This window comes from Zeus faber (assembly GCF_960531495.2).
Source record: "Zeus faber genome assembly, chromosome: 11".
Taxonomy (NCBI): domain Eukaryota; kingdom Metazoa; phylum Chordata; class Actinopteri; order Zeiformes; family Zeidae; genus Zeus; species Zeus faber.
The window spans coordinates 33,360,543-33,385,565 of record NC_137205.1 but is presented as its reverse complement, the minus strand read 5'-3'; the positions used below and the strand labels follow the sequence as shown (position 1 = coordinate 33,385,565).

The 25,023-nt window shown below is 45.5% G+C and overlaps 1 protein-coding gene across 5 annotated transcripts in view; it reads right to left on the bottom strand.

Annotated features, from left to right (window-relative positions):
- Positions 1 to 25,023, bottom strand: part of LOC307236825 (TANK-binding kinase 1-binding protein 1-like) — a 30,782-nt gene that overhangs the window by 4,384 nt on the left and 1,375 nt on the right. The window contains exons 2-8 of one of the 5 annotated variants that reach the window (XM_080009378.1): positions 22,286 to 22,343; positions 21,760 to 21,810; positions 11,126 to 11,318; positions 9,332 to 9,463; positions 8,469 to 8,573; positions 8,021 to 8,159; positions 102 to 295 (exon numbers count right to left, since the gene is read on the bottom strand). In XM_080009378.1, coding sequence (XP_079865504.1) covers positions 102 to 295; positions 8,021 to 8,159; positions 8,469 to 8,573; positions 9,332 to 9,463; positions 11,126 to 11,311 — 756 coding nt within the window. In that variant the 5' untranslated portion in view covers positions 11,312 to 11,318; positions 21,760 to 21,810; positions 22,286 to 22,343. The remainder of the gene's footprint in view (positions 1 to 101; positions 296 to 8,020; positions 8,160 to 8,468; positions 8,574 to 9,331; positions 9,464 to 11,125; positions 11,319 to 21,759; positions 21,811 to 22,285; positions 22,344 to 25,023) is intronic. The other 4 variants (XM_080009377.1, XM_080009379.1, XM_080009376.1 and 1 more) reach the window with 4 other exon arrangements.

Here is a 25,023-nt window from a genome sequence, read left to right as displayed (position 1 = left end):
ATCATCCATCCATCCATCCATCATCATCGTCTTTTCATCCATCCCTCCCTCATCCATCCGTATATCCATCCATCATCATCCAACCATCCATTCATCCATACCTGTCTCTGTGTCTCCTGAAGCTGGGCTACTTCCTGTTGTAGATGCTGAAGCTCCGCCTGCATTTCCTGTTCTCTCTGACACGCCCCCTCCACCTGGTGCCGAGCCCCCTCAAGCTCCGCCTCCAGACGCTGCAACTTCAGGTCTGATAGGGCGTCGAGACTGCGAGAGCTCTGCAGCGTGGCGCCACGCCCGTCTGAAAGAAAGAGAGAGAATAGAGAGAGAGAGACCAACACACCCCCCTGACCCCCAACACATCCTCCTAACCCCAACGGAGCCCCCTGACCCCCAACACATCCCCCTGACCCCTAACACAACCCCCTGATCCCCAACACATCGCCCTGACCCCCAACACATCCCGCTGACCCCCAACACATCCCCCTGACCCGCAACACACCCCCCTGACCCCCAACACACCCTCCTGACCCCCAACACATCCCCCTCCACCATGACAGGTCAGCCGCTGCCGAGCCAGGTGACAAACATGAATGTGGGCAAAACCTCCATGGCAACACAACTAACCCCAACCCTCTGTGAGAGCAGGGGTGTGTCCTGGGCATCTTGAGGTCACAAGGTCACTCTCTGGTTGCTACCGGTAACAGCAGACGTTTTGGAGTGGATGACGCTTAGTAAACTGAGACCTCCTGGTGCCAGACACCGTGGAACCCGGTTCCACTGGAACACCGCACTTCATGGCTTGAACGAAAACGATGAACACCAGTTTATTGTAGAGATGAGGCAAGGTGGAACAAGCCAGGAGCAGATGGAACATGTCAAGACACAGGGCTCCCATCCAGACTGTGTGTGTGGACGGGGTTTTTAAACCTGATGCTCGTTAGCCCAACAACGAGCATCAACTCTGGCTACTTAAGTCATCCCATCCACCACAATACTATATATACAGCATACACTATATATACAATATACACTATATACCAGGGGTGGGAAAACTTTTTGTCTCGGGGGCCACATTTAGTTTTTAAAACTGACCGGCGGGCCAGACCATTAGTAGACGAGGTGAAAAATATGCAAGCATAAAGTGTAAAAGGAGGAATCACCACCTTATCCCGGTGGTGGGGTTTGTGTGTCCCTGTGACCCTGGGAGCTGTGTTGTCCGGGGAATTAGCCCCTGGTAGGCTCTCCCAAGGCGGAGTGGTCCGAGGGAAGGGACCAGACAAAGAGCGATTCAAAGGACCCTAATGCAATCAAGGCAACATGGTACCTCGCCCAGAATAGGGAAACCGGGGCCCCCTCCTGGAACCAGACCTGGGGGGAAGAGCTCGCCAGCAAGCGTCTGGTGGCTGGGCCTTGTCCAATGGGGCTCAGCCGGGCACAGCCCGAAAAAATACCATGGAGTCGCCACCCTGTGGACTCCCCACCTGCAGGGATAGGCGCTGGGATCGGCGACCATGTCAGCCGGGCAGTAGGCAAAGGTGGGGGCCTGGGCCTGCTGGTCCTAAGCATCGTAGACTAGTTCTAGGGACGTGGAATGTCACCTCTCTGGCGGGGTGGAGCAGTACCAACTAGATATAGTTGGGCTCACCTATACGCACAACACTCGCTCTGGAACCAAACTCCTGGAGAGGGGCCGGACTCTCTCCTTTTCCGATGTTGCCCAGGGTGAGAGGCGCCGGGCGGGTGTGGGGATACTCACGAGCCCCCATCTGAGTGCCACTGTGTTGGAGTTTTCCCCAGTGAACGAGAGGGTCGCCTCTATGCGACTACAAGTTGCTAGGGGAAAGCTCTGACTGCTGTGTGCTTATGCACCGAACACCAATTCAGAATATTCAGCCTTCTTGGAGTATCTGGGTGGCGTCCTGGTAGGGGCTCCGCCTAGGGACTCTATAGTTCTACTGGGAGACTTCAATGCTCATGTGGGCAAGATGGAGAAACCTGAAAGGGGGAACGGAGGGTGTGCTCCAATTATAGGGGTATCACACTACTCAGCCTCCCTGGAAAAGTTTACTCCAGGGTGCTGGAAAAGAGGCTCCGGCCGATTGTCGAACCTCAGATACAGGAGGAGAAATGCGGATTCTGTCCTGGACGTGGAAAAGTGGACCAGCTCTTTAGCCTTGCAGGGTTGCTGAGGGGTCGTGGGAGTTTGCCCATCCAGTCTACATGTGTTTTGTGGACCTGGAGAAGACTTTCGACCGAGTCCCTCGGGGAACCCTGTGGGGGTTACTGGGGGGGTATGGGGTACCGGGACCGTTGGTACGAGCCACCCGGGCCTTGTACAACCAAAGTGAAAGCAGTGTTCGCATTCTCTGCACAAAGTCAAACATGTTCTCAGTGGGTGCCAAGGTTGCCCCTTGTCCCCGATTCTGCAATCCGGTGGATTGCTCCCTCCGGGTTGGGAGCAGGTTGCTGCCCCAAGTGAAGGAGTTGTGAAGTGTGAAGTGAAGTGTCTCTGGATCTTGTTCACGAGTGAGATGGACAGGTGGATCGGTGTGGCGTCAGCAGTGATGCAACGTTGTACCGGACCGTTGTGGTGAAGTGGGAGCTGAGCCGGAAGGGCCTGGAGTTCCTTGCTCAGCCTGCTGCCACTGTGACACGGCCCCGGATAAGCGGTGGAAAATGGATGGATGGATGGATGGATAAAGGGTAAAATATATGTGAAATCTATTTTCTCTCTTATCCTATTTTTTAATAAATAAATTATTTTTTAAATAAAAAATACAACAACTCACAGTAATGAGAACAGTGTTGCTGGTCTCCCTTTTTTGCCATCGCATCAAAATCTGGTGCAATTGTGGTTGTGGGGATGTGTAGGACAGCTCTCAGGTGTCAGTAAACTGGGCTCTGTGGCCTGTTTTGTTGTTTATGTTCATCACACTGAACATCTGTTCACACACATATGTTGTGTGTGATGTGTTGTGCGGATTTCAGAACAGACATCCCGACGCGGCTGTGGTGGTGACTGGGGACTTTAACAGGGCCAACCTGAAAAAAGTTCTGCCGAATTTCCACCAACACATCACGTGTGCCACCAGGGGAGACAGAACTCTGGACCATTGTTTCACTCCTTACAAGAACGGATACAAGCCCGTGTCGCTTCCTGCTTTCGGGAAATCAGATCACGCCGCGATCTCGCTGCTTCCTGTTTACAGGCCTCTGATCGCGCGGGATCTGGTGATGACGAGGGAAGTGAAGAGGTGGACGGACCAATCAGAGGCTGCGCTTCAGGACGCTCTGACTGACGTAGACTGGGACGTGTTCCAAGCGAGTTCAAGTGACGTCAGCGAGTTTACGGAGGCTGTAGTGAGTTTTGTGGCTACGCTCGCGGATGAAATCGTTCCCACGGTGAAAGTTCGGATATTTCCAAACCAGAAACCATGGGTTGATAAATCCATCCGCTGCGCTCTGAATGCGCGCACGGCCGCTTACAACGACGGACTTGTATCTGGCAACATGGACAATTACAAAGCGGCGTCGGACAATCTGCGGAGGGCGGTGAGAGACGCCAAACGGACGTACAGAGACACCGTGGAGCTGCAGATGGAGCGGGGGGACACAAGACGCTTGTGGGAGGGGCTGCGAACAATAACAAACTACAAGAGCAGCTCCTCCCCAGCCACGAGTGTGGACGCCTCCCTGGCCAACGAACTGAACTCCTTTTATGCGCGGTTCGAGCCTGGCAGCAGCACCGCTAGCTCGCCGGCTAATTGGAGCTACACCGCTGGGGACGAGCGCGCACTCTCAGTGTCCGTGCACGAGGTCAGGAGGGCTTTGATGCGGGTGAACACCAGGAAAGCTGCGGGCCCAGATGGCATATCTGGGCGAGTACTGAAGACCTGTGCTAACCAGCTAGCTCCGGTGTTCACCACAATATTCAACATCTCCCTGGCTGAATCAGTGGTCCCATCCTGCTTCAAGAGGTCCACCGTCGTTCCTGTCCCGAAGATCGCCTCTCCAACCTGCCTGAATGACTACCGTCCGGTGGCCCTCACCTCGGTGGTCATGAAGTGTTTCGAGAGGCTGATTAAGGATTACATCTGCGCCTCCCTCCCCCGCACCTTGGACCCGTTGCAGTTCGCGTACCGGCAGAACAGATCCACGGATGACGCGGTCTCCCAGGTACTGCACACCACGCTCACGCACCTGGATGGCCAGAAGGGGGCCTATGTGAGAATGCTGTTCATTGATTATAGTTCAGCTTTCAACACCATAGTTCCCACCAGACTGGCTGTCAAGCTGATGGAGCTAGGATTGAATGGTCCGCTGTGCACCTAGATCCTGGACTTCCTCACAGGCCGCCCCCAGGTGGTCAAGGTGGGGAAGTACATGTCAAGCTCCCTCACCCTGATTACAGGATCCCCCCAGGGCTGCGTCCTCAGCCCCCTACTGTACTCCCTGTACACACATGACTGTGTGGCCAGGTCCAGCTCCAACACCATCATCAAGTTTGCTGACGACACCGTGGTCGTGGCCCTGATCACTGACTGCGATGAGAAGGCCTACCGCGAGGAGGTGGCTGACCTGTCACTCTGGTGCCAGGACAACAGCCTACACCTGAACGTCAGCAAAACCAAGGAGCTGATTGTGGACTTTAGGCGTGGATCACAATCGAGGACGCACGCGCCCTTGTGGATTAATGGGACTTCTGTCGATAGGGTGAGCAGCTTCAGATATCTGGGAGTCCACATCACAGAGGACTTAACATGGACTGTTCACACGGACACTCTGGTGAGAAAGGCGAGGCAGCGTCTCTACCACCTCAGGCAGCTGAGGAAATTCCGGGTCTCGGTGAGGATCCTCAAGTCCTTCTACTCTGGAGCAGTGGAGAGCATCCTGACAGGCAACATCACTGCCTGGTTTGGGAACTGTACTGCCCAGGACAGGCGGGCCCTGCAGAGGGTGGTGCGTTCAGCTGAACGTACCACTGGAACTACCCTCCCCCCCTTGCAGGAGCTATAAACCAGGAGGTGTAGTAGCAGAGCCCGTAGGATCATGAAGGATCCTCATCACCCCAACAACGGACTGTTTCAGCTGCTGCGGTCAGGCAAGCGCCTCCGCAGTCACACAGCGAGAACAGAGAGACTGAGACGGAGTTTCTTCCCTCAAGCCATCAGAACTGTCAACGCTGACCTCACCAGGGGTCCTAACTGAGCCATGCACTAGGCTCCACTACCTACTGTACTGTATGTAGCATACTGTACCGCATACTGTATCACTGTTCAGGGTTGTTCGTGATGCCGTATTGCTGCGCCGTACTGTTGTATACTGTGCTGTATTATCCCAAACACTACCTCACACTATTCACATTCACATGCCACTTTAATTCACATGCCACTTTAAATGCACATATCTGTATATACATAGGCATATTCCTTCAACCTATTCCATTTTATTTCAATTTATTTTTTATTGTATTTTATTCTATATATTTTTTATCTTATTCTATAAGTATTCCACTTACTGTATTACGTTTTAGGAGTCAGTTAGTCGGTCTATTAGATAGGAATTTTCTACTTTTTATTTTTATTTTATTTTTGTACTTTTTTCTAGGACTTATTGTGTGCTATCACCGGGTGCGTTGCATTACATTTCACTGCATATATGTATGGAAGTATGTATATGTATGTGACAAATAAAAAAAAAAAAATCTTGAATCTAGGTAGAACCAAATAACAGCAGCATCCTCTGTTCATACTCTATGGTAGAGCCAAATAACAACAGCATCCTCTGTTCATACTCTATGGTAGAGCCAAATAACAGCAGCATCCTCTGTGCCAACTGTGGATGTTTGAAGACTTTGTCTGGCTCAGTTCGATCACAGAATCTACGGCAAAATCTCAGTGCAGGTCGTCCAGTGATTGACTGTATTGTCTGGCATGTTGGGGGCTTGTTCCAGCGGCGCTTGCACGGGTAAATGTGCAATTGATTTGTTTGTCATTTGTTTAGAGAACAAAGTCAATTTGACCTTGAAGGTTTTCACCTTTGAAAACATGTCATATACAAACTGATCTTCCCTTGTAGCTTCACGTCCAGCTCATTCATGTGCCAGTACGTTCACAGCGAACGCCAAATCACAAAGCCAGTGCGTGTCTTTCAGCTCAAGAAAATCATCGGCTTCTCCCATTAACTCCAAAAATGAGCCGATCGTAATTCAGTAAAAAAATATTTTTCAATCCAATCCAATCCAATTGTTGAAAGCCCGCTGTCAATTTTGCGCAATTTTGGTCTGCTCATTATGTTATTGTGATCCATACGTGACGATCAGGTAACGTGAAGAAAAGTGACTTGACATCAGAAAAGGCCCAGCGCTATCTGGTAGTACCATTAAGTATTACAGGAAAAAAACAGTGAAATGAATACTACAAATTTAAATATATCATAGGATTGTTGTCAATATAAATGCCTCGTGGGCTGGCTACACAATGGCCACAACACCTTACCGTGAAATAACACCATATATACTATATACACTATATATACACTATATATACTATATACACTATATATACCAGTCACGCCCCCTTAACGTGAAATAACGCGGGTCCTCGCTCATCGATTAATTTGCTTAACGACCTGGTTGTAGGAACGGAACTCGGTCGTTAAGTGAGGAGTAACTGTACAATAACAAGTTTAACCTTAAATGAATCCAGAAGAATTCCTGGAATTCATTGGAACGACTACTGGACTGAAATAGCACTTAAAAAAGTGAAGCTAAGTGATGCTAAGTGATGCTAAGTGAGTACCTGCCACAGCCACACCACTAGAGAACAACTTGGAAAAGGGGATAAAAGAAGGAAAAGGATGTTATATGGACAGAAAAACAGAGGACAAGACTGCCAAGACCTACAAAATTAAATAAACAAGGCTTGGAAGGGGAGATAGTATTAAAAATCCCATCGCAAAATTAAAGCTTAACTGTTAAAGAATGGAAACGACACAGCAGGACAGGTGTGGTCAGTGGAGGACGGGTGTGGTCAGTGGAGGACAAGTGTGGTCAGTGTAGGACTGGTGTGGTCAGTGTAGGACAGGTGTGGTCAGTGTAAGACTGGTGTGGTCAGTGGAGGACGGGTGTGGTCAGTGTAGGACAGGTGTGGTCAGTGTAAGACAGGTGTGGTCAGTGTAAGACAGGTGTGGTCAATGTAGGACAGGTGTGGTCAGTGTAAGGCAGGTGTGGTCAGTGTAGGACAGGTGTGGTCAGTGTAAGACAGGTGTGGTAGTGACAGACATGCACTGCTGTTGAGTGCTACCTGCCTTTAGCTTTGGAAATACTATTGTAATAACTGTCATCAAATAAACATCAATTGAATTGAGAGAGAGAGAGAGAGAGAGACAGACAGAGAGAGGATATACTCATCAAAAGCCATTAAAAGTTTGAACTTGTAATTTCCGACCTCTAGAGGGCGCTTTAGTCCTTTGCTTCCTTGAATCTTTCAATCTTGTAAAAACAAGTTCAGCTAGTTCTAGACCTTTCTCTGTCTGCCTGTCTGCCTGTCTGTCTGTCTTTCTGTGGACACAACCAAGTTCAAGTTCAAGAGATTATTTGTCACATACATATACATACGGTCATACATATACAAAGTCATCTCGTGATACTTGGATATTTGCGGATATTTTAATATTAGAGAAATATCCCAATACATGTAAAAATATAAATCATTGTTCCTTCAGACCAGAATTATATTACTTTGAGCACATCATAAGCACATTGTTTACAATATTCATGAAAGAGTGAAAATGAGCGTATAAAGCCTAAAATCCTTCCATCTTTAAATTAACAAACCAGAGAACAGGAAGTGATGTCATAGGCCAATTGGGCTCCATAAGACACGCACACCTGACGCCCCCTGATTGGAACTTCATGTCAACCACTAAATATGTTATTTAGACATTTTGCATCAGTGTGGCACAGGAAATGGCCGTCAGCGTGTAGTTGCACCCGGTGGCCACCGGAGGCTCCACCACGCACCTCGTGGCACGTTGAGGCTGCTGTGCACCGACTCCCTGCTGTGCAGCTTCACACTCAGCTGCTGCACCTTGGCCTCGCCCTGCAGCACAGCCGCCTCCAGACTCCGGATCCGGTCTATGTGCTGATCGGCTAGCGATGTCTGAGCACACACACACACACACACACACACACACACACACACACATTAGGGATGCATATGAAGATGTAAACTGCAGAATCAAGTTTCCATCCTCATTAACTAACAGCACAGCATGAAGCCCAATCCTAGATCTACTGTAGAACCAAAGCTGTGCTCAATGGCATCAACAGGAGTGGAAACTGAAGCACATGTCTTTATGGTGAGAGGAAACCCACGTGCACATGCAGAGAACATGCAAACTGTATGTGTGTGTGTGTGTGTGTGTGTGTGTGTGTGTGTGTGTGTGTGTGTGTGTGTGTGTGAGTTCACCATCTTGTCCAGGTCTCTCTGGACGTTGCTCTTCTCCAGGTGAATCTTCTCGTAGGCCTGGATCACATCTTCCAACCTCTCCTCCCTCTCCTTGCTCTTCTGGAGCTGAGGGAGGGAGAGAGAAAGGGGGAGAAATACTATCAATGAGAATCCTGTATTTCCCTTTTTCAGCTTCACTGGTTCCTCAGGATGAGGCCAGACTCCGAAGGTGTGAGGAACAAACCACGTCAGCTCAGACATGGTAATAACCCCTCAGGATGATAATGACCATCTGGCTGCACATCATCCGGTTGTTCCATGCGGCGTTGGGTCCCTCCTTACTTTGTGGGATTCAAGGAATGACTACAGGCCCGTCGCCCTGATGTCTGTTGTCATGAAATCCTTGAGAGACTGGCGTTGGCCCCCCTGAAGGACATCACAGGCCCCCTGCTGGACCCCCGGGACGTACGCCAGGGTCCTGTTTGTGGATTTCAGCTCTGAATTCAACACCATCGTCCCTGAGATCCTCCCCCACAAACTCACCCACGTTCAGTGGCTGCATCAGTGTAGATCACTACGACTCTGCGTTGTATCATGTAGCTATGCAAATTAATAGAGAAATTGAGAAATCACTATTAAATAATAATGATGCATGCTTATTAACTATTTCTGGTAATACATGTGTATATAGTATGTATACACATGTATTCAAGCAGACCCGTGGTACGCAATTGTACATTGACACACAAGGATGGCGTCACATTTTAGGTGATATGTACCTGAAACAACTAAACTGGACCCTGTGTATTGCTGCTTGCAGCTATATTTGTATTTATTGTTGTTATTTATTTTAGTAGTAGTACTAGTCATAGTTATTGATCTACCTCCTGAGTGAGTGAGTTGACCCTCTGCTGGAGGTTGGTGGATTCTGATTGGATGACACTGGTTTCCTTGGAGATGGAATCACAGAAGCAGCAAAGAGTCCTCTGCTCCATAAAATCACTGATCATAGGAAACTAGGAGAGGAGAGAAGAAGAAGGAGAGGAGGAAAGGGAGAGGAGGAGACGGGTGAGAGGAGAAGAGAAAGGGATGAGAGGAGAAGGAGAGGAGTGGAGGAAGGGGAGAGGAGGAGGGGGGGAAGGGAGGAGGAGAGGGAGACAGGAGGAGAGGAGCGGGGGACAGGAGAAGAGAGGGGGAGAGGGAGAGGAGAAGAGGAGGTGAGGAGAGGGGGAGGGGGAGAGAAGGAGAGGAGGAAGAGAGGAGAAGATGAGAGGGGGAGAGGAGGAGAGGAGAAGGAGAGGAGGAAGAGAGGAGGAGAAGGTGAGAGGGGGAGAGGAGGGGGGGAGGGGAGGAGAGGGTGGAGGAGAGGAGGAGATGGGTAGAGGAGGAGGGGGGGAGAAGGAGAGGAGGAAGAGAGGAGAAGGTGAGAGGGGGAGAGGAGAAGGAGAGGAGGAAGAGAGGAGGAGAAGGTGAGAGGGGGAGAGGAGGGGGGGAGGGGAGGAGAGGGTGGAGGAGAGGAGGAGATGGGTAGAGGAGGAGGGGGAGAGAAGGAGAGGAGGAAGAGAGGAGAAGGTGAGAGGGGGAGAGGAGGAGAGGAGAAGGAGAGGAGGAAGAGAGGAGGAGAAGGTGAGAGGGGGAGAGGAGGAGAGGAGGAAGAGAGGAGGAAGAGAGGAGGAGAAGGTGAGAGGGGGAGAGGAGGAGAGGAGAAGGAGAGGAGGAAGAGAGGAGGAGAAGGTGAGAGGGGGAGAGGAGGGGGGGAGGGGAGGAGAGGGTGGAGGAGAGGAGGAGATGGGTAGAGGAGGAGGGGGAGAGGAGGAGAAGAGGAGAGGAGGAGAGGAGGAGGGGGAGAGGAGGAGAAGAGGAGAGGAGGAGAGGGGGAGAGGAGAAGAGGAGGAGAGGAGGATATTCAGTGTCTCGTTATGTTACGATGTGTCGTCAAGAACAGCCGCAAGAACACTCTGAGCCCAAAGTGCCACAGAAGAACCTGAACCCAGAGCCCAAGGCCACGCCCGTGTGTGTGTATCAATTTGTGTGTGTGTGTCTGTGTGTGTGTCTGTGTGTGTGTGTGTGTGTATCAATTTGTGTGTGTGTGTGTGTGTGTGTGTGTGTGTATCAATTTGTGTGTGTGTGTGTGTGTGTGTGTGTGTGTGTGTGTGTGTGTATCAATTTGTGTGTGTGTGTGTGTGTGTGTGTGTGTGTATCAATTTGTGTGTGTGTGTGTGTGTGTGTGTGTGTGTGTGTGTGTGTGTGTGTGTGTGTGTGTGTGTGTGTGTGTGTATCAATTTGTGTGTGTGTGTGTGTGTGTGTGTGTGTGTGTGTGTGTACTTCATGAATTCATATCCAAATGCCTGAAAATAAATGGGCTACTCTTTGCCTGGACTTCCTCTTGGTAATTTGCTTTGGAATATGCAACTCATTATGCAACTCACTGTTGTTGCTACGTTATTCTCCTTCCATGATCATAAAAAATAATGTCGGTAAAGCACTAATTGTCTTCTTTTTCCCACTAAAGCCACACAGCGGCTATTATTTGGGCTTATATTATTCTATTTTGGAATTTTATATATATATATATATATATATATATATATATATATTTATATATATATATATATAAAATGTGTGTGTGTATTAATGGGTGGGTATTACTGTGTATGACTGTGTATTACTGTCTATACCTTGACCTCGTAATGCTGCAGTTTTCCTCTGATACTACTGTTCTCTCTCTCCAGACTCGCCAGCCGGCTCTTGATGTCGTGGTAGGCGGCCGCCAGGGCCAATCCTGACGACGGATACATGACATCATCCCTAAGCCCTTCCCCTCCTCCCAGAAGCCCCAGCTCTCCTCCAAACAGCTCCATCATCACTCACCTAGAGAGAGAGAGAGAGAGGGAGAGAGAAATTGAGAGGGACAGAGAGAGAGAAAATTAACAGACAGTGGTTTGTACAATGTACTTTGGCAATACTGTGTTTATTTATGGTCGTGCTAATAAAACCTAAATGAATTGACTTGTGTGTACAGTATGCTTATAGTGTGCAGTGTGTACAGTGTGTGTACAGTGTGTACAGTGTGTGAACAGCATGTGGTGCTGCCAGGGGCCCGTTGAGCAGGGCAGCCTGGGGGAATCACCACCATCTGCTTCCATTGGAGGTTACCATGGTTACCGGGATGCTATAGAGTGGTGCAGGAATGAGTCCTAAAACTCAGAAATGGGTTTGCATTTCCGCACTTCCTGTTCCCTTGTCCCAAAGTCAGTGGGTTTTTGGTTAAATTCCCCAAATAAAGTCTGTGGCTAACACAAGCTTAAGAGATTTTCACGTTTTGTTCTACGACAGTAGAATAGGTCAGTAAATACCCCCCTATATATATATATATATATATATATATATATATATATATATATATATATAAATAACAGACACACATACACACACACATAAATACACACACACACACACACACACACACATAGTGGGACCCTTGTGTACTGAACGTTCACGCACATGCTCATGCATGTGCTTAGGCTTGCATCACAGGTGTTTTCACCGTGCCCACGGTATAAACCTTTGTTGCAAAATTGAAGATGCAAACTTTAATTTTGAGCCGGGGCTGCGTCTCAAGGAAACTGGGAAAACCAACTCGTGCTGCATTTTACAAAATCCCAGAAACTATAATGGGTCACAGAAGAGGTTTTGGCAGCGCAGAAAGTTCAAACAACCTTTGGAGGAAGCCACCTTTTCTTTTGTGTCCGCACTGCGTCATCCAGGAACGATGGTAGCTGTGAAAACACGTTCTCCAGGGATGTTTCAACTGAACGCCTGAAGAGCAACATGCAGATGGAAGTGCACCTCCATTGGTCCAACATTCACCGCCTTCCAAATTATTATGCAAATTGGATTGAAGTGTCCTAAACATTTAATTTTTGTTTTTCAATTCAACTCATGGATGGTATTGTGTCTCAGGGCTCTTTGGATCACTGGAATCAATCAGACACCTGTGACAATTAGTTTGCCAGGTGAGCCCAATTCAAGGAAAACTACTTCAGAAGGACGTTCCACATTATTAAGCAGCCACAGGTTTCAAGCAATATGGGAAAGAAAAAGGATCTCTCTGCTGCCGAAAGCCTCAAATAGTGCAATGCCTTGGACGAGGTATGAAAACATTCGATATTTCAAGAAAACTTAAGCGTGATCATCGTACTGTGAAGAGATTTGTGGCTGATTCAGAGCACAGACGGGTTGGTACAGATAAAGGCAGAATGAGGAAGGTTTCTGCCACAAACTCATGGGATGAAGAGAGCAGCTGCTAAAATGCCGTTACTAGGCAGCAAACAGGTATTTGAAGCTGCTGGTACCTCTGGAGTCCTGCGAACCTCAAGGTGTAGGATCCTCCAGAGGCTTGCAGTTGTGCATCAACCTACTATTGGGCCCAACCCTAACCAATGCTCACAAGCAGAAAGGGTTGCAGGGGCCCCAGAAATACATGAAGACTCATTTTCAAACAGTCTTGTTTACTGATGAGTTCCGTGCAACCCTGGATGGTGCAGATGGATGGAGTAGTGGATGGCCACCATGTCCCAACAAGGCTGCCACGTCAGCAAGGAGATGGCGGAGTGATGTGTTGGGCCGGAATCATGGGGAGAGAGCTGGTGGGCCCCTTTAGGGCCCCTGAAGGTGTGAAAATGACCTCGCCAAAGTATATAGAGTTTCCGACTGAGCACTTTTTTCCAATGGTACAAAAAGAAGAACCGGGCCTTACACAGCAAAACCATCTTCATGCCTGACAATGCACCAGCTCACGCTGCAAAGAATACCTCTGTGTCATTGGCTGCTATGGGCATAAAAGGAGAGAAACTCATGGTGTGGCCCCCATCCTCCCCTGATCTCCACCCTATTGAGAACCTTTGGAGCATCCTCCAGCAAAAGATATATGAAGGTGGAGGCAGTTGGCATCAAAACAGCAGCTCTGGGAGGCTGTTCTGATGTCCTGCAAAGAAATTCAAGCAGAAACAGTGGCACGGTGGCGCAGTGCATTGCACTGCTGCCTCACAGCAAGAAGGTCCTGGGTTCGATTCCCGCCTGGGGCGCTGTTGGCACCGTGCTCCGGCGGGTTATCTCCCAAATAGGAGCCTTTCTGTGTGCAGCATAGGACCCATTTCACCGGCCACCATCAAAGTGTGTGTGTGTGCAAGCATGTGTTGTATTGTGGTGTGTTGCGTGACGAATAAAGACTGTTTCTTCTTCTTCTGAAGGTGATATGAAAGAAGGCTCCTATGTTAACATGTAACCTGGCCTGTTCAGATGTTTTTGATTGAAATAGCTTTTGATTTCAGTAAATATGACTCCTAATGCTGCACATTCAACAAATGACCATTTTCTGTTCTTTACAACCTATAAGATGTTTTGAAACTCTGTTGTGCATAATAACACAGAATGCGCCTACAGAATGCGGCGGCGCGACTGGTGTTCAACCAGCCAAAGAGGGCACATGTCACTCCGCTGCTCATCGAGCTCCACTGGTTTCCTGTAGCCGCCTGCATCAAGTTCAAGTATCTGATGCTGGCCTACAGAGTGATTGCTGGGAATGCTCCCGCCTACTTTAATGCTCTTGTAAGAGCACATGTTGCCCCCCGGATGCTGCGCTCGTCAAATGAGCGTCGCCTGGCTATGCCGGCCATACAGCCACGGCAATCCAGGCTATTCTCATTTGTAGTTCCACGTTGGTGGAACGAGCTGCCAAAAATGACCAGAGCGGGGACCTCCCTCTCTGTCTTTAAGAAGCACTTGAAGACCCAGCTCTTCAGTAAGTACCTCCTGTCCTAACCTACAATTACTTAGCACTACCTTGCAGTATTTATTGTTACACTAATGGCGTTGTTACACTAATCTCTGTCGCAATGTAGCTTGAATGTTATTCTCCCTTGTAAATCGCTTTGGATAAAAGCGTCTGATAAATGACTAAATGTAATGTAATGTAATTTGGAACAGTGCATTTTGAGGTTTTTATTTTTGAAAAAAATACTGTTATCACTGGGAGGTTTGTGCGATAACATTTGAATTATACCCTGAATCATATGGTTGATTACTTGAAAATTACAGACTGTCATTTGCATCGACTATTTAGGAAAATCAGAGAAAAATATTTGCATAATCATTTGGAACGAGGTGTAGAGATTAAAAAATGATCATGTGAAAAACACGTGAAAAATGTGATAGTTCATTTAGATTAAACGTGTCTTTATTTATAAATCAAAACATTAAACGTGCGTTCAAAACAGTGTCCCTCCGCCCCGACCTCGCAGTGGACACGACGGACTGGGAGCGAACCTCCCGCATTACAGCTTTTCTTCCGTGCGACAGGAGGACACAGTGGATCAGCGTGACAACAGCTGACAAACCTGGTATCAGTCTGGAAACAGGAACCAACGCACGCTGACAACGACCCTGTCACCGTCATAACGACCTCATTACACTACCTGTAATAAATGACACGCGGACACTAACATGTCATTATTTTATTGTTCTATGAAATAATTGTATTGTTTGTATGTTTTTGCATTGAAGATGCCAAAGAGAAGCTGAAAGTCTAAGACAGTGAAGGAGCGGACGGAACATCCATCCTGAGCACGTGTTCAAGAAATGAGCAAACAGAAAACCTTGAAAGAAACTCATGAAACCAGTGAAAATAACCGCGAACAAAAGGCCTAAAAATATGAGAACAACACCTCTGAGGAGAGTTCCTGCAGATCAGCTGACTTCAATACAACGGTTCATTCAGCACAACTTGGAGCATTTAGAAGCTCATGGCATCAAGCTGATGACAATAAACAAACTAAAGAAATAAACAGTGTCGCTGTCACTTTAGCAGCAAAATCCATCATGTTTGCAGCTGGACAAAAAGTACTTTGGATGATATTTTGGTAAAAGGAACTGATCTTTATCAGATATGAAAAGGTCTGGTGGAAGAAAAGGTAATGTTCCAGGAAGAGGTTCTACTGCAATACCACCACAACCAAGAAGACGAGGTTATACTACAATACCACCACAACCAAGAAGAAGATGTTCTACTGCAATACCACCACAACCAAGAAGATGAGGTTCTACTGCAATACCACCACAACCAAGAAGAAAAGGTTCTACTGCAATACCACCACAACCAAGAAGAAGAGGTTCTACTGCAATACCACCACAACCAAGAAGAAGAGGTTCTACTGCAATACCACCACAACCAAGAAGGAGAGGTTCTACTGCAATACCACCACAACCAAGAAGAAGAGGTTCTACTGAAATACCACCACAACCAAGAAGAAGAGGTTCTACTGCAATACCACCACAACCAAGAAGAAGAGGTTCTACTGCAATACCACCACAACCAAGAAGAAGAGGTTCTACTGCAATACCACCACAACCAAGAAGAAGAGGTTCTACTGCAATACCACCACAACCAAGAAAACATACTTTGTGTAATACTCTGCAACATTGGAAATAACGTTTGCTGAGCCGTTGATGGGCTGTGTGGCTGCACATCCCTGGAAACATGAGCAGTTATCAAACAGTAGTCAAACAGCAGTCACACAGCAGTCAAACAACAGTCAAACAACAGTCAAACAGCAGTCAAACAGCAGTCAAACAACAGTCAAACTGCAGTCACACAACAGTCACACAGCAGTCAAACAACAGTCAAACAGCAGTCAAACAGCAGTCAAACAACAGTCAAACAGCAGTCACACAACAGTCACACAGCAGTCACACAGCAGTCAAACAGCAGTCACACAGCAGTCACACAGCAGCCTCACAGCAGTCAAACAGCAGTCAAACAGCAGTCAAAGAGCAGTCACACAGCAGTCAAACAGCAGTCAATCAGCAGTCACACAGCAGTCAAAGAGCAGTCAAACAGCAGTCACACAGCAGTCAAAGAGCAGTCACACAGCAGCTTTGTAGCAGCACTCCTACAATAACACTGAGTCTGTCTCGAGGCATCTGTAATCTTGAACATCCATTCAGTCAAAGTCAAGAGACATTTCAAGTCCATGGACAACAAGCAGATATAAATGACAGGCAAAAACAGAATGGATCTAATGAATACTACCAAGAGTCCAGCTGCAAAGACAGACGGCAAAAACAATCATTCAAGTCCAAGGAATTCCAAGATAAGTCTGAATCTGTACCAAATGCACCAAACATCTCTGACAACAGAAGGAATAAATCATTGTCATCATGTCATGACTGGCCATAATGACTGTCCCTTGTAAAATAAAGTAATGCAAGGTCAAAGCAGCGCCTGTGATGAAATAAAAACACCAATAAATGACAATTTGAACAAAAGCCCATGTGTAACACACACAACTACAAAAATAGATAGTTCTACAAATTGCTCACATCTACATAATGTAGGTTAAGATGTAAAAATTAAATTCAACTGATATTATTATAATCAAAAATTCCAAATTTTCACTTCCTTTTTTTGACCATATTTCAAAGAAAAAAATTGTGCTTACAATGTAATATTTGCCATTGAAATGATAATGGTGACATACATAAAGCAATCATAACTGCTGGTGCTGATGGTAACTATTTATTTAGGGTGCTATCATTTACAATCAGTGAAAATGAGCAAAATGACAGAAAAATCTGACTTACTGTTATTAAACACATGAAGGAAAACTCCAGCAAGCTCAGGAGGTAGAGCTGGTGGTCTAGTGATCTAAAGGTTGCTGGTTCGATCCCAGGCTCCTCCTGCTAGCATGCTGTAGTGTCCTTGAGCGAGACACTTAACCCCTAATTGCTCCTGATGGCTGCGTCCGTCGGTGTTTGAACAATTGTAAGTCGCTTTGGATAAAAGCGTCTGCTAAATGCAATGAAATGTAAAAAATGTAAATGGAAGTCGGGCTACTGAGGCGGAAATACAACTGCGGCGGATCTCCTCGGTCTAGATATTTTCACATATAGGTGTAAGAAGTGGTTAAAGTACTGTACATCAAAATCACAATTTAAATTACAAGTTTAACTGAAACATCCCAATGAATGTCATTATGAATTTGTCACATTTTCAATGTGAAAAATTAGGAAGATTGTGCAAAAAAATTTAGCAAATCAAACTAATCTGGAAAGGACAAAGCTTATGATGTCATCTCAAGCTGAACCTCCAGCCAAGAAAAAAAAACATGAAGTTCAACTTTATCAATATACCAAATAAGATGCAGATAAAATAAAAAACAAACTATATAACAAAAAAATAATTTGTAAGATGTACTTCCAATAATGAGCATAGGAAACGTAAAAGACTGAATGATATTGTTTGATATTATTGGAGAGAAGACTTGAAAAAAAAACATGAAAATGTAGAAACAAATGTGCAAACAATGAACAGTACCAATCAAATCTTAAAACATGTAGTGAACAAAAAATATATGAAAATTAAAAACAAAATAATAATAATAATGACATTTGTTATACAACAATTTAGACGAAAGATAAGTACTTGTCCAGAATATGTATGTGCAGTATGCCAATGGCAACTTTTTGAACATCAAGTCATGAACGTTTATTTGGGCACAACACTGGAAATTTGTCGGCCACAACAAAATGGGGTCGAAATGGAGCTGAATTGGGTCGTTTAGTATGATCATGGCGTTACGGAAACTGGGAAAACTGTAATTCATACCTAACACGACTAAACTGGACGCTGTGTATCGCTGCCTGCAGCTGTATCTATTATTAATGTTGTTTTGGTGATTCCACTTCCTTGGCCCATATCATACCACAGTTATTTATTGAATTTCCAGTTACTCTCTGGTTGTGCTGTTGATGCTGTCTCTGCAAACACACTGAACCTGGAGAAGGAGGTCAAGGCCCCTCTGGTAGAGAGACCAAGGCACAGTCGTCTCTCTCTCTCTCTCTCCATATGTGACTTCCACAGGGTTTGTTCATATATTAATGAACCCATGGTACTGTGTTAGTACTGTGTTAGTACTGTGTTAGCACTGAGTTCGAACTGTGTTAGTATGGTAGTACTGTGTTGGTACTGTGTTGCTACTGTGATAGTACTATGTTAGTACGGTAGTACTGTGTTAGAACTGTGTTGTCATAGTAGTACTGTGTTAGTACAGTGTTGGTACTGTGTATGTACTGTGTTAGTATGGTAGTACTGTGTTAGTACTGTGTTACTACTGTGTTAGTATGGTAGTACTGTGTTAGTAGTGTGTTGGTACTGTGTAAGTACTGTGTTAGTACTGTCTTATAACTGTATTGTATGGCAGTACTGTGTTAGTACTGTGATATTACTGTGTTGGTACTCTGTTAGTGCTGTTTTAGCACTATGTTAGTACTGCGTTAGTATGGTAGTACTGTGGTGGTACTGTGTTAGACCTGCTTTAGTATGGTGGTATTGTGTTAGCACTGTGTGAGTACTGTGTTGGTATTGTGTTAGTACTGTGTTAGTACTATGTTGGTATTGTGTTAGTACTATGTTAGTACTGTGTTAGTAAAGTGTTAGTACTGTGTTAGTACTGTGTTAGTCTTGTGTTAGTACTGTGTTAGTACAGTGTTAGAATTGTGTTGGTATGGTAATACTGTGTTAGTACTGTGTTGGTACTGTGTTGGTAGTGTGTTGGCACTGTGTTAGTATGGTAGTACTGTTAGTACTGAGTTGGTACTGTGTAAGTACTGTGTGAGAACTGTGTTAGTATGGTAGCACTGTGTTAGTACTGTGTTAGTACTGTGTTGGTTGTGTTAGTACTGTGTTAGTACGGTGTTGGTATTGTGTTAGTATGGTGCTACTGTGTTAGCATGGTAGTACTGTGTTAATATGGTGGTACTGTGTTAGCACTGTGTTAGTATGGTGGTACTGTGGTGGTACCATGCTCAGACACTGAAAGTGGGCGCTCATCCCCAGCATTGTAACTCCAGTTAGCCGGCGAGCTAGCGGTGCTGTTGCCAGACTCAAACCGTCATAAAAGGAGTTCAGTTGGTCTGCGAGGGAGGCGTCCACACTCGTGGCTGGGGAGGAGCTGCTCTTGTAGTCAGTAATAGTCTGCAGCTTCTGCCACAAGCATCTGGTGTCCCACTCCATCTGTAGCTCCACAGTCTCTCTGTACGTCCGTTTAGCTACTAGACACTACTAGACACTACTAGACACTTCTAGACCGTCGTTGTAAGCAGCCGTGCGAGCATTCAGAGCGCAGTGGATGGATTTATCCACCCACGGCTTCGGATATTTCCAAACCAGAAGCCGTGGGTGGATAAATCCATCCACTAAACGGACGTACAGAGAGACTGTGGAGCTATACTATATATACTATATATACTACTATACTATATACTATATACACTATATTACACATTACACAACATACTCCACAATCCACACTACACTACAGTACACGACACACTCCACTACACTAAACTATATTATACACTACCCACTCCACACTACACACTCCACTACAAAATACACTATAATACACATTACACAACACTACTACACTATACTATAATACACACTACACCACACTACTACAAACTACACTACACTACTACACAACACCACTAAACTATACTATACTATACACACTACACCACATTATTACACACTACACTGCACTATACACTACGCCACACTACTACACTGCACACTATACTACACAGGACTACGCTATACTATAATACACACTATACCACACTACACGACTCCACTTTACTACACACTACACCACACTACTACACTCACACTATACTGCACTACACAACACTACTACACTATACTATAATACACACTACACCACACTACTACAAACTACACCACACTACTATAGATTACACTGTACTACACATGACACACTACTACACAACACTACACTATAATACACACAACATCACAAAACTACACACTACACTACTACCCAACACTACTATACTATACTATAATACACACTATATCACACCATTATACACTACACCACACCACTACACCACACCACTACACTACACTACACACAATACTACACACTACACCGCACCACACGACTACACAATACTATAATACACACTATACTGTACCACACCACACTTCACCACAGTACTACACAACAATACACACTATAATACACACTACACCACACTACTACACACTACACCATACTACTACACAACACTACTAAACAATTCTATTATACACACTACACCACACTACTAAACAATACACTGTACTACACACTACACCACACTACACTACACAAAACACTACGTACTACACCACACCACACTATACTATAATACACACTACACTGTACCACACTACACAACACTACTACACTATACTACAATACACACTACACGACCCTATGATACACTACACTATACCACACAACTAAACAACCCTACTACACGATACACTATAATACACATTACACCACACTACTAAACTATACTACACTCTACACTATAATACACACAACACCCCACTACTACACACTACACCACACTACTACACAACACTACTAAACTATACTACACACTACACTATAATACACACTACACCACACTACTACACACTACACTATACTACACCACGCAACTACACACTACACTATACTACACACTACTACACAACACTATACTACACCACATGACTAGACTATAGTATACTACACACGACACTACTACACTTTACTATAATACACACAACCCCACTACACAACAGCACTACACTCTACACTACACTATACTACACACGACACAACACTACTACACTATAATACACACTACACCACACTTCTACACACTATACACCGCACTACACACTAAACTATAATACATACTACACCACACTACTACAAACTAGACTATACGACACACTACACCACACTACTACACAATACTACACTCTACACTATAATACATACAACAACACACTACTGCACACTACACTATACTACACACTACACCACACTACTACACAACACTACACTACACATTACACCACACTACTACACAAGACTACGACACTACACTACACACATTATAATACACACTACACCACACTTATAAACCCTATACTATACTACACACTACATCACGCTACTAGACAACATTACTACACTATTCGACACTACGACACACTACACACTACACTAAACTACACACTACAGTACACAATACTACACAATACTACACACCAGTATACAATAGTACACACTACATTATACTACACTACAGTACACTCTACTACACACTACACTATACTAAACTACAGTACACTATACTACACACTACACAACCAGAGGAACACATCAAGAGAATGGAGAGAACTTACTGTCTGTCCAAGGAACAAGAAACCATGATGGAGGAGAGGAGCATCACCAGTCTGAGAGAGACAGAGAGAAGGAGGGAGGGAGGGAGGGAGAGAGAGAGAGAGAGAGAGAGAGAGGGAGGGAGAGAGAGACAGGGAAAGAGAGAAAGAGAGAGAGAGAGAGAGAGAGAGAGAGGGAGAGAGAGATGGAGAGAGAGACAGACATGGAGAGAGAGGGAAAGAGAGAGAGGGAGAGAGGGAGGGTGAGAGAGTGAGGGAGAGAGGGAGGGAGGGAGAGAGAGAGAGGGAGAGAGAGAGAGAGAGACTGACTTTTAAGGTTCCTTTATTTTCAGTAAGTCATGTGACAGAAACTTGATTATGAAGGAACCAAAAACAAAAAAAAATTAGTAATCAGTAAAACACAGCAAAGTAGTAAAACACAGATCAGTAGTAAAACACAAATCAGTAGTAAAACACAGATCAGTAGTAAAACACAGATCAGTAGTAAAACACAGCTCAGTAAAAGCACAGTGCAGGATCTAATGATCACCAGGTTTGAGACTGCTGTTCACTATAAGGACTGCTCCATTCGTAGCCCAGACTTCCTCCTTTGAGAGAGAGACAGACAGAGAGAGAGGGAGAGAGACAGAGAGAGAGGGGGGAGGAGAGAGAGGGAGAGGGAGAGAGAGGGAGAGAGGGAGACAGGGAGAGAGAGGGAGGGAGAGAGGGAGAGAGAGACAGGGATAGAAAGAGAGAGAGAGAGAGAGAGAGAGAGAGAGAGAGGGAGGGGAAAGAGGGAGACAGAGAGGGAGAGATAAAGGGAGAGAGAGAGGGAGGGGGAGAGAGACAGAGACAGAGAGAGAGAGGGAGAGACAGAGAGAGAGATAAAGAATATATATATATACAAATATATATATATACACATACATATATATACACATACATATATATATACACATACACATATACAGTGGGGCAAAAAAGTATTTAGTCAGCCACCAATTGTGCAAGTTCCCCCACTTAAAAAGATGAGAGAGGCCTTTTCATCATAGCTACACTTCGACTATGAGAGACAGAATGGGGGGAAAAGAATCCAGGAAATCACATTGTAGGATTTTCAATGAATTAATTGATAAATTCCTCGGTAAAATAAGTATTTGGTCACCTAAAAACAAGCAAGATTTCTGGCTTTCACAGACTTGTAACTTTTTCTTTAAGAGGCTCCTCTGTCCTCCACTCGTTACATGTATTAATGGCACCTGTTTGAACTCGTTATCAGTATAAAAGACACCTGTCCACAACCTCAAACAGTCACACTCCAAACTCCACTTTGGCCAAGACCAAAGAGCTGTCAAAGGACACCAGAAACAAAATTGTAGACCTGCACCAGGCTGGGAAGACTGAATGTGCAATAGGTAAGCAGCTTGTTGTGAAGAAATCAACTGTGGGAGCAAATATTAGAAAATGGAAGACATACAAGACCACTGATAATCTCCCTCCATCTGGGGCTCCACGCAAGATCTCACCCCGTGGGGTCAAAATTATCACAAGAACGGTGAGAAAACATCCCAGAACCACACGGGGGGACCTAGTGAATGACCTGCAGAGAGCTGGGACCAAAGTAACAAAGGCTACCATCAGTAACACACTACGCCGCCAGGGACTCAAATCCTGCAGTGCCAGACTTTTCCCCCTGCTTAAAAAACTACATGTCCAGGCACGTCTGAAGTTTGCTAGAGAGCATTTGGATGATCCAGAAGTTGAGAGTTGCATCCAAAGAACACCATACCTACTGTGAAGCATGGGGGTGGAAACATCATGCTTTGGGGCTGTTTTTCTGCAAAGGGACCAGGACGACTGATCCGTGTAAAGGAAAGAATGAATGGGGCCATGTATCGTGAGATTTTGAGTGAAAACCTCCTTCCATCAGCAAGGGCATTGAAGATGAAACGTGGCTGGGTCTTTCAGCATGACAATGATCCCAAACACACCGCCCACGCAACGAAGGAGTGGCTTCGTAAGAAGCATTTCAAGGTCCTGGAGTGGCCTAGCCAGTCTCCAGATCTCAACCCCATAGAAAATCTTTGGAGGGAGTTGAAAGTCTGTGTTGCCCAGCGACAGCCCCAAAACATCACTGCTCTAGAGGAGATCTGCATGGAGGAATGGGCCAAAATACCAGCAACAGTGTGTGAAAACCTTGTGAAGACTTACAGAACATGTTTGACCTCTGTCATTGCAAACAAAGGGTATATAACAAAGTATTGAGATGATAGCTTTTCAATAACTTTTGTTATTGACCAAATACTTATTTTCCACCATAATTTGCAAATAAATTCTTTAAAAATCAGACAATGTGATTTTCTGGATTTTTTTTTTCTCATTTTGTCTCTCATAGTTGAGGTGAACCTATCATGGAAAATAACAGGCCTCTCTCATCTTTTTAAGTGGGAGAACTTGCACAATTGGTGGCTGACTAAATACTTTTTTTCCCCACTGTACACATATATATATATATATATATATATATATATATATATATATATATATACACACACACACTACTCAAGAAAAGTTAGGAATATTGGGCTTTCAGGTGAAATTTCAGGATGAAGCTAAAATGCACTATAACCTTTACAGGTGAACTTAATTTGACCTTCTCTAAACTTTTGAATGCACATGTCCAACTGTTCAGTGTTTCAGTACTTTTTGCACAACTTGCTGTTCTCTAACAAGGAGCTGAACGGAAAAATTCACAACAGGTGTTTGATCCATGAATCCACCAATACATTTCCTGGTTCAATTAGAATTGTTATTCGAACAGTCCTCTTCATCGTGCTGTTCACATGTTGACGTCATGAGACCAAGACAACACCTAACAACTGATCAACAGCACCTCGCCTTGTGAGGCTTCAAACAGGATGTTGTCAGAGGGAAGTGGCCACTGAGCTTAGAGTGTCACAGAGTGTCATCAGCAGGTTGCAACAGAGATACAGAGACTGGAAGAGTCACAGAAAGGCATAGAAGTGGACGTCCTTTGGCCACATCCCACACTGATGAGCGCTTCATTGTGAACAGTGCCCTGCGCAACCGCATGATGATGCCACTCAACTTCAGGCACATTGAAGGGAGGTGAGAGGCACCAAGTGTCACGTCAGACCATTCCAAACCGTTAACATCAGCGTGGTCTGCGTGCTAGACCACCTGCAAGGGCACCTGACCACACCACCAGGCACAGCCATCATGGTCTTGCAGGGGCCAGGGAGCGTTGACGCTGGACGAGGGACCAGG